The sequence below is a fragment of the Berghia stephanieae genome, chromosome 2 (genome assembly GCF_034508935.2).
Source record: "Berghia stephanieae isolate SIO BIC M18660-M18661 chromosome 2, UCSD_Bste_1.3, whole genome shotgun sequence".
NCBI classification, from domain to species: Eukaryota; Metazoa; Mollusca; class Gastropoda; order Nudibranchia; family Aeolidiidae; genus Berghia; species Berghia stephanieae.
In genome coordinates this window covers 120,939,808-120,952,801 of record NC_088361.1, presented here as the reverse complement: position 1 = coordinate 120,952,801, position 12,994 = coordinate 120,939,808, and the positions used below count along the sequence as shown (strand labels likewise).

Below are 12,994 nucleotides of genomic sequence, written 5' to 3'. Positions count from 1 at the left end.
CAACTGATTGTTTAAGATTATCTTTTTTTTTCTTCCATTTCGAAGTCGAGGTTCATCCTCTCCCCCAAAACGAAATAAGAAAATGTAGGGATTGAAATATATGAATATTTTAACACCTAAAGCGTGTATGCTTAAAATAGAATCTTTTTCGTATTAATTTATGACCCTATTCATATTTGATAAATCTAAATAATCTTTTATTATTTTCCAGTTCATATGATATCACTTGTCATGTAAAAATAGATATTTAAACATTGTAATTTTGGATAGATAAATTCTACTTGATTATATATTGACAATATGACAATGATAATGAAAATCAATTTTATTATTTTTATTTCAATAACACCTACTTTCATCCATTAGCACTTCTTAGTGCTCCATATGATATTCAATGATATTCATCAGGATTTTAAATATTTATTTCCATAAACCTTTTACACTTTCCAGAGAATCGGAATAAAGAAAATTAGCTGTGTTGGAACAGAATCAAGTTTGAGTAATTGTTCACTCGAAACAGCCTCTTCTGGTTGCGTTTCTGACGTCCCGGCAGCTGTAGCCTGTAGCCTTGGTGAACAGGGAGGTAAGAATGATTTTGTATTCTTAGGAAAGAATAATATCATTATGCTTTATCTGTTTCCACCCCCCCCCCCACCCCCACCCATATATATATATATATATATATATATATATATATATATATATATATGTATGTATATATATGAATTACTATTGACTCCTACAGATCCGTTTCACACCTTTTACTTTTGGGCAATCCTTGGGGAGTCTAATTGTTACAATACCAATTACACTCCCCGTAGATTGCCCAAAAGTAAAAGTCGAGCACTTTTATTTCGTGGTTTTTTTATTTTACCTCTCTCTCTCTCTCTCTCTCTCTCTCTCTCTCTCTCTCTCTCTCTTCTCTCTCTCTCTCTCTCTCTCTCTCTCTCTCTCTCTCTCTCTCTCTCTCTCTCTCTCTCTCTCTCTCTCTCTCTCTCTCTCTCTCTCTCTCTCTCTCTCTCTCTCTCTCTCTCTCTCTCTCTCTCTCTCTCTCTCTCTCTCTCTCTCTCTCTCTCTCTCTCTCTCTCTCTCTCTCTCTCTCTCTCTCTCTCTCTCTCTCTCTCTCTCTCAAAACAAATAAGTATAAGGGAGAAGAATGTGTAAACAGTTGGGCAATGAACGCCACGGATAGACGTATATAACCACTCCTGTAAAGACTGATAGCCAAAATATGCTCAGAAGACACCAGCAAAGCATCATCTTTCAACTAAGAACACAACACATACCGGTCAACAGCCATCTAAGTAAAATTACAAAAGACAGTCCCCTTCCTGTCCCCTATGTCAATACCCCAATGAAACAGTAACACACCACTTGCTTGATTGTCAACCTCTTGAAGACCTTAGATGCACATTCCTCCCACAAATCTAAGCATCAGTAACACACGATAATATAGTCACCTGGAACAACTACAAAAGACGTTTAACTTCTGTGTCATGGCACAAGAATGAAGGGCTAGAGCTTAGCTGGTCGCTGCTTCGGATAAGTAAGTAAGTAAGTTGCTAAAGATGGATTTAATAATTTAAAATATGAAATTGAGCTTAAAAAATTCATTTTTATCTGAAGACATTAGATGTAGTTTCTTATTGTGGTAAAAACTAAAACATTAACTTTCTAGGCATTTCTACTATAAAACCATTTTGTCATCCCAATAAACATAATACGGGTTTGAGAGGAAAGGTCACATGTATTCTTTACACTTTCTTTAACTCTTCACCAGCTCACGTGGGTACTTGAACGCATCATCTAGGAACATAGTACTGGGTGGGGATCCTGACCTCCCATAGTGGGCAGGGAGGTACATACTGTTATCTTCATTCCCCTTATATCTGTTTTCCAACATGCTTTCTTTCTACGTCTGATTCCTTTTTGTTCCCAGTTCCCCTATGTCTTACTTTTTCTTGGATGCTTTAATTGTAATTCTCGAACTTTTTACTATCCCATTTTCTTCCTCTTTAATGGCGCTGATATAACCTAAATGTGTTGCAAGCACCGTAAAACCCTTAAAAACAAAACAAATATAGGAACGTAGTTACAGTTACAGATACCCATTTTATATTCCAGATGGATATACTTTGAGGTTGACAAATGGCAGCAATGGTATTTTAAGTATTAACTATCTCGAAGCGGAAGGCAACGTGTGTCCTGACCATTTTGACCACTCCGATGCCAAAGTCGTATGCAAAGAACTGGAGTTTTCGGATGGTCTAGCCTTTGTCTCTGACATTCAAGACGGTAAACCAATTGTCTGGCCATTCAAGGCTGAGTGTGTTGGGTCTGAATCGTCACTGTCAGCGTGCCCTGGTTTGGATATAATGGCAGATGATAGCCATTGCTCTGGGAAAGAAGTTGTCTCTGTTCGATGTTTAAGTAAGTGCCTGTGTACTGTCTGTGTTGACCAATCATCATTATTAATTTATTAAGATATTTTTAATAATATAATCATTGTCATGTTCGTTATGTTGTCCTCATCATCATCGTCGTCGTATTATTTATTAACTCATCATCATCATCATCATCATTTTTATTATTATCATCATTATTACCATCCTCATTCAAAAAAGGATTTCATTCTCCATTTTAATGGACTCCTTATTTGTTAATCAGTTTATTATCCTCCGTAATGTGATAAGATTGCCTCGTAAAAATATTAAACAAATGAATCTCATCCTAGGTTGATGTCCCATCTTGTGACCAAGTCAAACAATGTTGATCTTGGTCAGTACTTAGATGGATGACAATAATTACAAAGATATGGCCCTGTGTTATTACCTCAGGTAACACATAACCGTGCCTGATTCAAATGTGAAGGAACACAATCAGCAGTCAGCAGTTATGGAGTGAATAGGGTTACAAAAAATCTAAACAGATATTTGATTTGGCATACACTGGACAACCTTCTTATGAAATTCTCTGGATGGTTAAAGTCCACAAATGCTAAGAAATATCATAAGATGCAGCATTCTGCTAGATCCAAAGGGATTGAAATACCCATGTAAATAAATAGAACAGGCTGTCCAGGAAAAACTCCAAAGGCAATTCATCGTGGATATGTGCTGATGGTGACAAAAAGTGAAAAAGGAGAAAAATTAGTAATTATTGCCTTGAAGCCTATTTTTACCTCATTAACCCCCCAATTTTAGAGCAATTGAGATGAATTGCCATTGGTACTCTAGCTACTTTCTGGAGAGTAGGAAACGGAATCAATTCTACAACACATCAAGTCTCTCACGACCACTACATTTGTTTTGTGGGAAATTTAATTTTTTCAAAGGAGGAAATTTCTCCTCTGACTAAAAAACCACAGAGTTCTGCATATCCGAGAAAAACCATCAGCACTGATAGATGGCCTGTGGTTCAACTGAGGTTAAGGGTTTTAAAAAATTCATGTTTTATGGTGAGGTATTATGATTAGATAATTGTACAGTTTAAATCGTAACCCGAGGTCTACTATAGACATATTTTGCGGTCCAGATAGTTGAGTGGACAGGACATTACATTATCATTCCGAAGATATGGTTTGAGTCTTGATTATATGTGGTCTAGCGATACGAAACGTGCCTTTAGACCAAAAGATCCAAGGTCCGAGTCCCACTCTGAATAATGCATAGTTGCATCTTTGAACAGGTTCTTTATTCCCATTCCTTCACTTTACTCAAGTGTAAAATAGTACCTGGCCAATACAGCGTTGTCTGTCAGAAAAAAAATGCATTATCGCCCAACAGGCGTCATGTCTCGTCCTCTATGTTAAGTGTTGCTGTTGGCACTTTTAGCACAACTTGTGGATATTGCGCTATATAAATATTCAAGTTTTTTTTAAAGAATTATGTTATTTCTTAATTGTAACACAACCACCCATCCACAACTTAGATCAGCATTCTCTTTTTACATCTCCTAATATCCACCTTCATTATGTCATCCCCATTGACAGGAATCCAAGGCCTTGTATATAGAAGACCTTCGTGTTAATGAGTGTTTGTGTTTTTATTACAGATGGGCCCACGGGTGGAGTGAGGCTGAGAGGAAGTAAACATAAGAATAAAGGGAGGCTAGAGATTCAGATAGACGGAGTCTGGGGAGCTGTTGTACCAGTTAGGTTCAAGGAATTATCCGATGAAGTTGCCAATGTCGTCTGTAAACAGTTAGGATACAGGTGAGTTGCTGAAATCCTAAAGTGTCTAGATGATTCATTGGTGATAAAACATGGAATGAAAAAGATAAATGATTTCTTGGATATATAAAACCTTGAAAATAATGACTTTTTGGCCTCTTGTCCCAGGGCTGAAAAATTGTTTTGTCCTGATGTCATCGTTTCAATTCTGACTCTTTTGATCTTTTTATTTAGGAGATTGTTTGCTTATTACATAAAATATTTACATGTTCTGCCCGCCAAATCAAAATACCAACACACAAAACAATGTGCAACCTTAAACGTTTATAGTCTAATTTAGTGATCACCCAACTGGCAGTCTGAACATAATAACAAAGAGCCAAGTGACGTCACTTATTTCGTTTTATTTTTTATTTTCTATTTATTTATTTTTTTTTGCTGTTGGTTTATAAAGCAGTCAATGAAATAGATGTGTAGAAGTATATCTGGAATCAATTTTTTTTTTTTTTAATCTTGCCATGTTATAGAAATATCTTCACATTCTCATTTATAAAAATCCGCCTCACAAAGAATTTCTTACTATCGTTATTCTGTAATATAGTTCATTGTTTATATGTGATCTCATTACCTTTGGTGATTCTACACATATTCATAACTCATATTCCTTATTAGTTGTTTTGGAAAATATTAAGAAGAAAGAAATATGAATAAATGATACTCTCATCACTATGTCGTATTTTCACAAAGTTACCATGCTCAATGATCTTCACAATGATTCATTCATTCCCCAAATTTCTATTTCATCTACTACATATCGCCCACATTTGTACCAGCACTCATACAATAATATTCATTTTACTACTTACAGCCAGGTTCACATCTCATTAATACGTGACTCAAATGTGGTCAAAGTTGTGCAATAATTGACAACAATTTAATTGTTACCAGTGCTAAATTATGCTTGACTATATTACAAGAGAAATACCTTACCAATTTGCCGTGGATGTCACGTATTATGTTTCCTTCTACAATTTTCAGCGGTGGCCTGGGCCTGCCTCCAGGAACATTTGGTTCTAACCCTGAAAATGAAAGAGCTTGGTTCACTGAGGTCATCTGTACTGGGTCAGAAAAGAGTATTCTCGAATGCAAATTGAAAAACATTACAAATGGCGTTGGGCCTGTTATGGGTTTCAGCTACGATGGTGCAATCGATTGCTTCAGTGGAGGTAAAAATATTTTTGGAATGTTTACTAAGTAAAATGTTTTTCCCAAGGGCAAATTACCTGAATCAGAAAAACGCATGGGAAACAAGTTATTACCCATTGACACTTACACAATCAGTCATCATGCTGCTTGGTTTCAATTGACTCTATTCTTATAATGATAATACATGCATTGTATTATAATGTGATATGAAGTGGGAGGAATTGGTGTTACTGAATACATGAAAAAGGACACGAGACAGCTCACGAATTAATTATTTATTTTTTGTCAATGGCACGTTTTTATTTTTCTTAGTGGAAATCATGAATGTTTGTTTTTCTTTTGTTTTGTTTTGTGTGTGTGGGTGGGGGGGGGGGGGTATTTTGGGTTATTTTGTGGGGGGGGGGGCGGTTTTGGGAGGGGGTTGTCTTTGTTTTTATTTTCATTTTTATTTTTGTTTTATTTTTATGTTTTTATTGTTTTGTTTTGTTTTTGTTTTTTGGGTTTTTTTTGTTTGGGGAGGGGGGTATGTAGGGGGTTCTTATTGATATTATAATGGCTCTAATTTGGGAATAATTACATTTCGCTCATAAAAATAGTGATTTAATGTCCACGGTGAATTTTTTATTTTAAAATAATATAGATTGCACTTCGTTTATCCCAATAAGAATTGATGATATTTCACCCATGGTCTGTCTGGATTAGTCATTACTTTTTTTCTGGATCGAGGAAAGGTAATGAGCTCAAAACATCCCATGTTAAGTATGTTGTTCTTTTATGAATCCGTCATTCATATTATATTTTATAAATCACCACTAAGCATGGTCAATGGATATTGGTACTATACTAACAAAAGAGTGAAAATGTAGAGGCTTCGTATGGCTTCCCATTTTCACTCTTTCGTTAATATTTTACGATCACCGGCTTCAGGCAGCCCCTACCGTCTTCTACTTTTCCATATTGGTACTATATAAATTACCCGTTACATTTACACTCTTTTTTTTTCCACATTAGTGAAGTTGACACACAGTCTGGACAGTCTGCCGAGTAGCGGACAACTCGCCATGAAGGAAAACATAACCGACACAGCATGGCATTATATATGTGACTCTGGCATTGATGATGTGGCAGCTAAAGTGGCCTGTCGGGGCCTAGGCTACATTTATGGCAAAAGACAATGCTGTAACCCGGCGGGACTGGTGCCACAATCCATTACCATAACATCAGTCAAGTGCAGTGGAAATGAGCAGGACTTGTTGAAATGTAAAATTAATAAAGATGGTGCCTGTGATTCCACCAATGCTGCCTACATCCATTGTAGTAATACACCATTTACCAGTCCAGGTAAACATGAATAAATGATCGACATTTATTGTTATTTGTTTTCTCATAGTTTGTTATACTTGCAGTAGTGACAGATATATATATTTTTTTTTTTTTTTGCATATGACGAATTTAGATACAAACCTACAATAGCCAAAAAAGGTAAAGTTTTGGTGTCATGTGTAGAAGAATCTAGTGTTAAATTTAAATAATTAGGGATTCAAGTTTTTGAGTTTGTGTTTACTATCAATTTCTTTGGTTTATTTGTCATTGTTGTTTTGTTTTGTTTTGTTTTTTGTTTGTTTTTGTTTTGTTTTTGTTTTGTTTTGTTTTTTTGTTTTTTGTTTTTTTTTTGGGGGGGGGGGGTATTTTTTAATGGGATTTTATAATTTGTAAGACCATGACAATAACATCTGTTATTGAATGTTTTTATCAAATGATATGAACTACTTCGTATGGTTGTAAATCGTCATTCTGCATTAATATACCATCTCTTTTCAGGGTTTAATATCGCCCCCATGTTTGATTTCATTGGAATGCCTGAAGCCAAAGTTTATGATCTAACTGGAAGCATCTGTGCTGCTGGTCTTGGGGAAGAAGAAGCCATCGTAATGTGCCGACAGTTGGGTTTCTTATCTGGTATGCTACTCAAGCCAAAGCCACTGAGACCGGAAGAACTGATATTGGTGTCATCATTGAATTGCACAGGAAGAGAACGAAGGGTCGGTGATTGTGGCTATCATAGCGTGGACTTTGAGGCTGGTTGTCCAACAAGAACAGCTGCCCAAATACTGTGTAAAAGAACTAATGGTAAGCTTTAAGTAAATTTGAATAAACCTGTAAACATTATTATTATATGAGAGTGATATCGATGCAAAATGCATAATTTATAGTCAAAAATATGAAATTAGGATTAGGTTTATGTTTTAATTATTAGAATGAATACAGTTCCATAAATTGCATAAACTTATAATTTCAATTTTTTTAATCATCAACTGTAAATTCACTTTTTTTACATGCACTTACTTCAACAATACCAATTTAATAAAGTGGATCATGAATATTTATAAAATAGAATTCTATAATTTAAATATTCATAATAACAAATCTCATTGAATTATTTCAAATCAAACAATTGTTGTCTTCTACTTATTTTGTAACCAACTTCTATTTTTCCTTTCTCATTTTGACAGAACCGATAAAATTCCGTACCCACCCAGCTGGTAACCAATTTTCAGAAAGGGCTGAAATTGTCATCGATGGTAAACCATATTTTGTATCCATCTTTAATATGAATACTCATGCAGCCAGTGTCTTCTGCAATAGTATGTCTGATATGAAATATACTTTTGGACAACTTATTTCCAAGCAAATTCCTGGTAGATTGGATGGACGAGTGTTGATGACAAGCGTCAATTGCGCGCATGATGCCAAGGATTTCTTTGATTGTGAAGCAGTGTACATCCCAAAATACCAAAGTGTGGGAGCTGCAGATGTTGCTTATATAACATGTGATAGAGGAGGTAAGATGTTTTGATATTTAAAGCAATTGTATCAAAATTGTATTATATCTGGGAAAATGACATCATGCTTTAAATCGGACTGTTTAAATTGGAGTAAAAATATATGGCTAAATTGAGGAAGGGGTGAGTTTTGTTTTGTTAACTTCTAAATTTTGTTTTATTGGACATTTTCACTTTAAACTCCATTTTCTGTACTACGTTAATTCCGACGCAATACCAGATTGCCATGGTGGGGGGGGGGGTCGTATGTGATAAATAAAAGCATATTTTATTTAACAACTCGATAAGTCAAAGACCAAGGTCTGTTGATTATGGAACTATTTAAATATATATATAAACCATCTTTTCAATTTGGTATTTTGTTAGGTTAATCCAACTGAGCAGAATTTAGTGAGAATGATCAAAAATGCAATTATGTTTTTTCACACTTGAAGAAAGTACATTTAGTTTCTCTGATGTTTATCTTATACTAGTGACCACTCCCAACATTGCATTACTTTGCATCATTTTCAAATCACATTCTGGGGTCAATGAAGATGGTGCAGTGGGTAACATTACTGATTAGCTGTTTATTTATTGTAGATTTGAACCGTTAGCAATGTAAGACAGCACCAGATAAACCATACCACGATTCAAAACAAATGGGAATAAAAATATTTTCCGATGGACCATCAGGGAATGAAACAGCCACCCACCAGAATTTTAGATATAAAAAAGACAAAACATTTCAGCAAAACATTATGAATGTATTTATCCAGAGGATCATTGTAACAGGCATCAAGAATTAGAATATTTTTTAACATATGCAGCGATGGGTAAAATACATTTTGTAGATTACAACATTGACTAACAGGAAGAACCACATCTAAAGATTTAGGCATGAAAGGACTTATATTATTGTATTTTACCACTATGTTACGGAATTTTTAATCAGAGAATATTTGAGTGGCAGAGAACATACAACTTATTTTTCTTGTCTTTCTCTTTGTAGTGACATTAACAACGGGAAGCTACAAGAATACTGGCATACTGACTTTGTATAACACAAAACTGGAGATGTACGGTAGTGTGTGCTCTGCCCAGTTTGGCCCGACTGAAACAGGTAAGATGAATGATCATATTTTGTCATGATCCCCCTCGATTCCTAGAATCCATTATTCTATTCCATCTTCTGGTACATAAAAAGGTTCCAACACACATGCTGAACGGGCGATTTCTCCTGCTGCCACACATTTCTGGAATTCACTAACATAGAGATGACAATCAATGCAATCTTCTTTATTCCAATGATTTTATGAAATACAACTGTAAACTAGCATAAATTTCTAATTTTTTGTATTATTATTATTATTATTATTATTATTATTATTATTATTATTATTATTATTATTATTATTATTATTATTATTATTATTATTATTATATGATATGATAGATAATAATAATAATAATAATAATAATAATAATAATAATAATAAAATAATAATAGCCCTTTTTTGCCGGTGTATGGCTGTGAAGTCCTTTTTACGGATACTCCGATGATATTTTTAAGAAGAATATGGAGTGGTATCTAGTAGGTCATTCAATTTTGGATTTAGGAGAATTTGATTCAAATCCCCTTGCAGACTATTATTTTTCTATACCTCAGAGTTTTAAAAGTTCTGACCTATATAGATCTATTGAAAGGGGGTGTTGCTTTGAAAAAAGAAACGTTAAACGTCTTGAAAAGAGCGCTAAAATTAAACTTTAAGACTTTATAAACGGTTGGATTTCTTAATTAGATATAAAGTATGGACCACAGAAAGACAAGTTACCAAAAGATTCTCATGTACTTACTCCCATTTGTTTCTCATAAGATGTCGCCTGCAAAATGCTCAACTACGATTTTGGGATTCAGCACTGCTGTAGCAGTTTTGGCTACAACCACGAACAGGCGCTCTTCAAATCCGTCAAGTGCACTGGCAAAGAGACATCTTTATTTGATTGTAAGCATCAGTATTCCCAGGACTATGACGATTATCTGTGCAGCAATCAAGACTATGTTGAACTCTCCTGTTTCAATGGCACAAAAGCAAAAGGTAACAATCAATGTCGTCTACATTTATAAATCTGACAACCCAAATTGTTATGGTCTTGTTGTAATGGAAATACTCTCAAACCAAGGGATACTATTATCTATTACAATAATGTTAAAACGAGTGGATTCGGTTATCGGCCTTACACATCGATGACAGTGCATTTACAAATGGAAATTATGCTTCATGAATAATCTTTAATGTGTGTATTTTATTTAATCTATAAGTTATGCTGTTTTTATCAAATAATTCTGGATATTGTTTTTCTTCTATTTAATGCACTTTGATGATAATAGATCAGTTTATTTGAGACATATTAAGAAAAAGAATATTATATTTGTTTCTCTCACACCACCTAACGGAAATAATTGAGCATGGAATAAATATGATAATTTTACGAATGTTATTTGATTGAGTACTCGACTCATGAACAAGTATCAGTCAAGGGTTCAGTTGATTATGTTGAGGTTTTTTTTTTGTTGTTGTTGTTGTTAACTTTTCTTTTTTGTTGTTTTGGGGGGGGGGGGGTGTTGTTTTGTGTTTGTTTGTTTTTTTAGTTCTTTGTTTATTTGTTTTTGTGTGGTTTTATTTTTTATTCTTTTGGGGTTTTTTAAATTATTATTATTTTGTTATTGTTGTTGTTGTTGTTGTTGTTGTTGTTGTTGTTGTTGTTGCTGTTGTTGGGGTTTTTTCTGGCTTCCCTGTCCACCTGGGAGTGATTGGAAAGATACATGGTTGTAGGTCTGGTGGAAAATATTACATGATAGTCAACGACTAGTCCTATCCAATAGTAGCCAGCAATTTTAAGTTTTAAAAGTTTTAAGATAGCGCTATATCCACTTATGTGCTCATAGCATTTAATATTGATACAGAAGCCTTTCGGCTTTGAAAGACTCTCAGTACTCGAGTAAAATCAGATCCTTCACGAAAACAGTTGAACATCTAACTCTTTTTCCCCCCACAGATTTCACAGTCAAACTTTGGAAACAGGAGTCTTCCAATGTGGGTCGGGTTGAAATCAATTATATGAGAATTCCTGGATCGATTTGTTCTGACAATTGGGATGATCAGGATGCCAATGTTGTCTGCAAAGAGTTAGGTTACACAACCGGCCAAGCATACTTCCATTTTAAACCACTTTTTATGCTCAGTTCTTCCAGCGGCCCGTTTTGGCTGACTGATGTACGTACATAATTTTTTTTTTTTTTTTTTTTTGTGTGGATTTTTTGTTTGTTTGTTTTAAACATAACATAACATATGGTATAGGGCAACATAGGATAAAATCCCTTGAATGCCCTTAATATTAATAGTAATGCCATAAATCAATTGATTAAAGATTACAATAATGATACACGTGGTAAAGATAGTATTTCAACTTAAATGTACTGATGTATGTGGTGTACAGACATATATCTTTAACCGTGACATGCAAAGCACACACACACACACATACACACACACACACACACACACATACACACGCATATAGAAGATAACCATGCATAATAATATAATAATGCATAATATATACATACAAGATTGAAAGCCATGTCAACAGCAGTGCAAACAAGTATTATTCGTCATATATATATCTCCCATCATATAATTCCCTGTCTACTAACACCTTGAAATAATCCATAGATTTTGCATTCTTTGTTTCAAATTTCAAACTGTTCCATTTCTGGACAATACGAATACCGAACCAGTTTTGTCTTATGTTTGTTTTGCCTCTAGAGACAAAAATCTTAAACTTTTCCCCTTAAGTAAAAGTTTTGGGTTGGTTATTTTTTTTTTTTTTTTTGTATTCTTTTTTTTTTTTTTGGTAGTTTTTTTTTCTGTCTTTTTTTGTGCTTTTTATCTATTTCTATTGGTATGATTTAAGTATTGTGTTAGTTTTTATACCTAAGAAAATAACAACTTTTTAAAAATAGTCATCCACATTAGGAACAAAGGGAGGTCAGTTGAAGTGGACTACTCAATACATCAACAGAAATGGATTCAACTACAAAATCTGATTATCAAGGGGTGATTTTTGGCCACAATATGCCACGAAATCACCACATTGGCATTTTTAAAAGCCATGAAAAGAAATTTTACATTTTGTTTGAAATCAATAAGAGAAAAGAATTTCTTTATAAGACCAATCCTATAATACAGTTGTAATGCATGGGGTCCATATACTTAACTAACAATCAGTCCAGAAACTTGAGCAAATAAAAAAAGAGCATGTTGATATGTCTCACTAACAGATAATCAAATAAAGAAAGCATGACAGATCTGATGGAGCAGGATGGATGGAAATTGCTGGCTAAAAGGAGAAAGCAAATAAAGTTTAAGTGGTTCAAAAGGATCAAAAAAGGGATACACGGATTCCAATAGATAACATCAGGAGAAAAATCCAAGAAAGGAAAAGTATTTACAGAGGACAAACACAAACCTGAATTTATTTTTTTCAAGTGGAATTCACTCCCTTGTGAATTTAGAAATGTATTTACTTCTAATTGTAGCTCTGAATTAAAAACCCTCTAGAAATGTACAAACCAAACCACACACGTCAACAAAATGTCACGTTTACATTCAACACTAAACCTTCAATAGTGATTTGGATTGGATTGAATGGTTCAATGACCTTTGCTTATTATGATGATTAAGTAACCTAGAACAAATCCTATAAAAATGGTGAAGTTTTGATGCCTGGT

General features: G+C 34.2%; 1 protein-coding gene across 12 annotated transcripts in view; it reads left to right on the top strand.

The window, feature by feature from the left end:
* LOC144966454 (uncharacterized) overlaps window positions 1–12,994 on the top strand; it is a 147,697-nt gene that overhangs the window by 111,660 nt on the left and 23,043 nt on the right. For all 12 annotated transcript variants that reach the window (XM_078902998.1, XM_078902997.1, XM_078902995.1 and 9 more), the window contains 10 exons: window positions 451–583; window positions 2,125–2,430; window positions 4,054–4,213; window positions 5,210–5,397; window positions 6,389–6,718; window positions 7,199–7,507; window positions 7,891–8,220; window positions 9,212–9,322; window positions 10,077–10,298; window positions 11,260–11,477. In XM_078902998.1, the coding sequence (XP_078759124.1) occupies window positions 451–583; window positions 2,125–2,430; window positions 4,054–4,213; window positions 5,210–5,397; window positions 6,389–6,718; window positions 7,199–7,507; window positions 7,891–8,220; window positions 9,212–9,322; window positions 10,077–10,298; window positions 11,260–11,477 (2,307 nt within the window). The remainder of the gene's footprint in view (window positions 1–450; window positions 584–2,124; window positions 2,431–4,053; window positions 4,214–5,209; window positions 5,398–6,388; window positions 6,719–7,198; window positions 7,508–7,890; window positions 8,221–9,211; window positions 9,323–10,076; window positions 10,299–11,259; window positions 11,478–12,994) is intronic.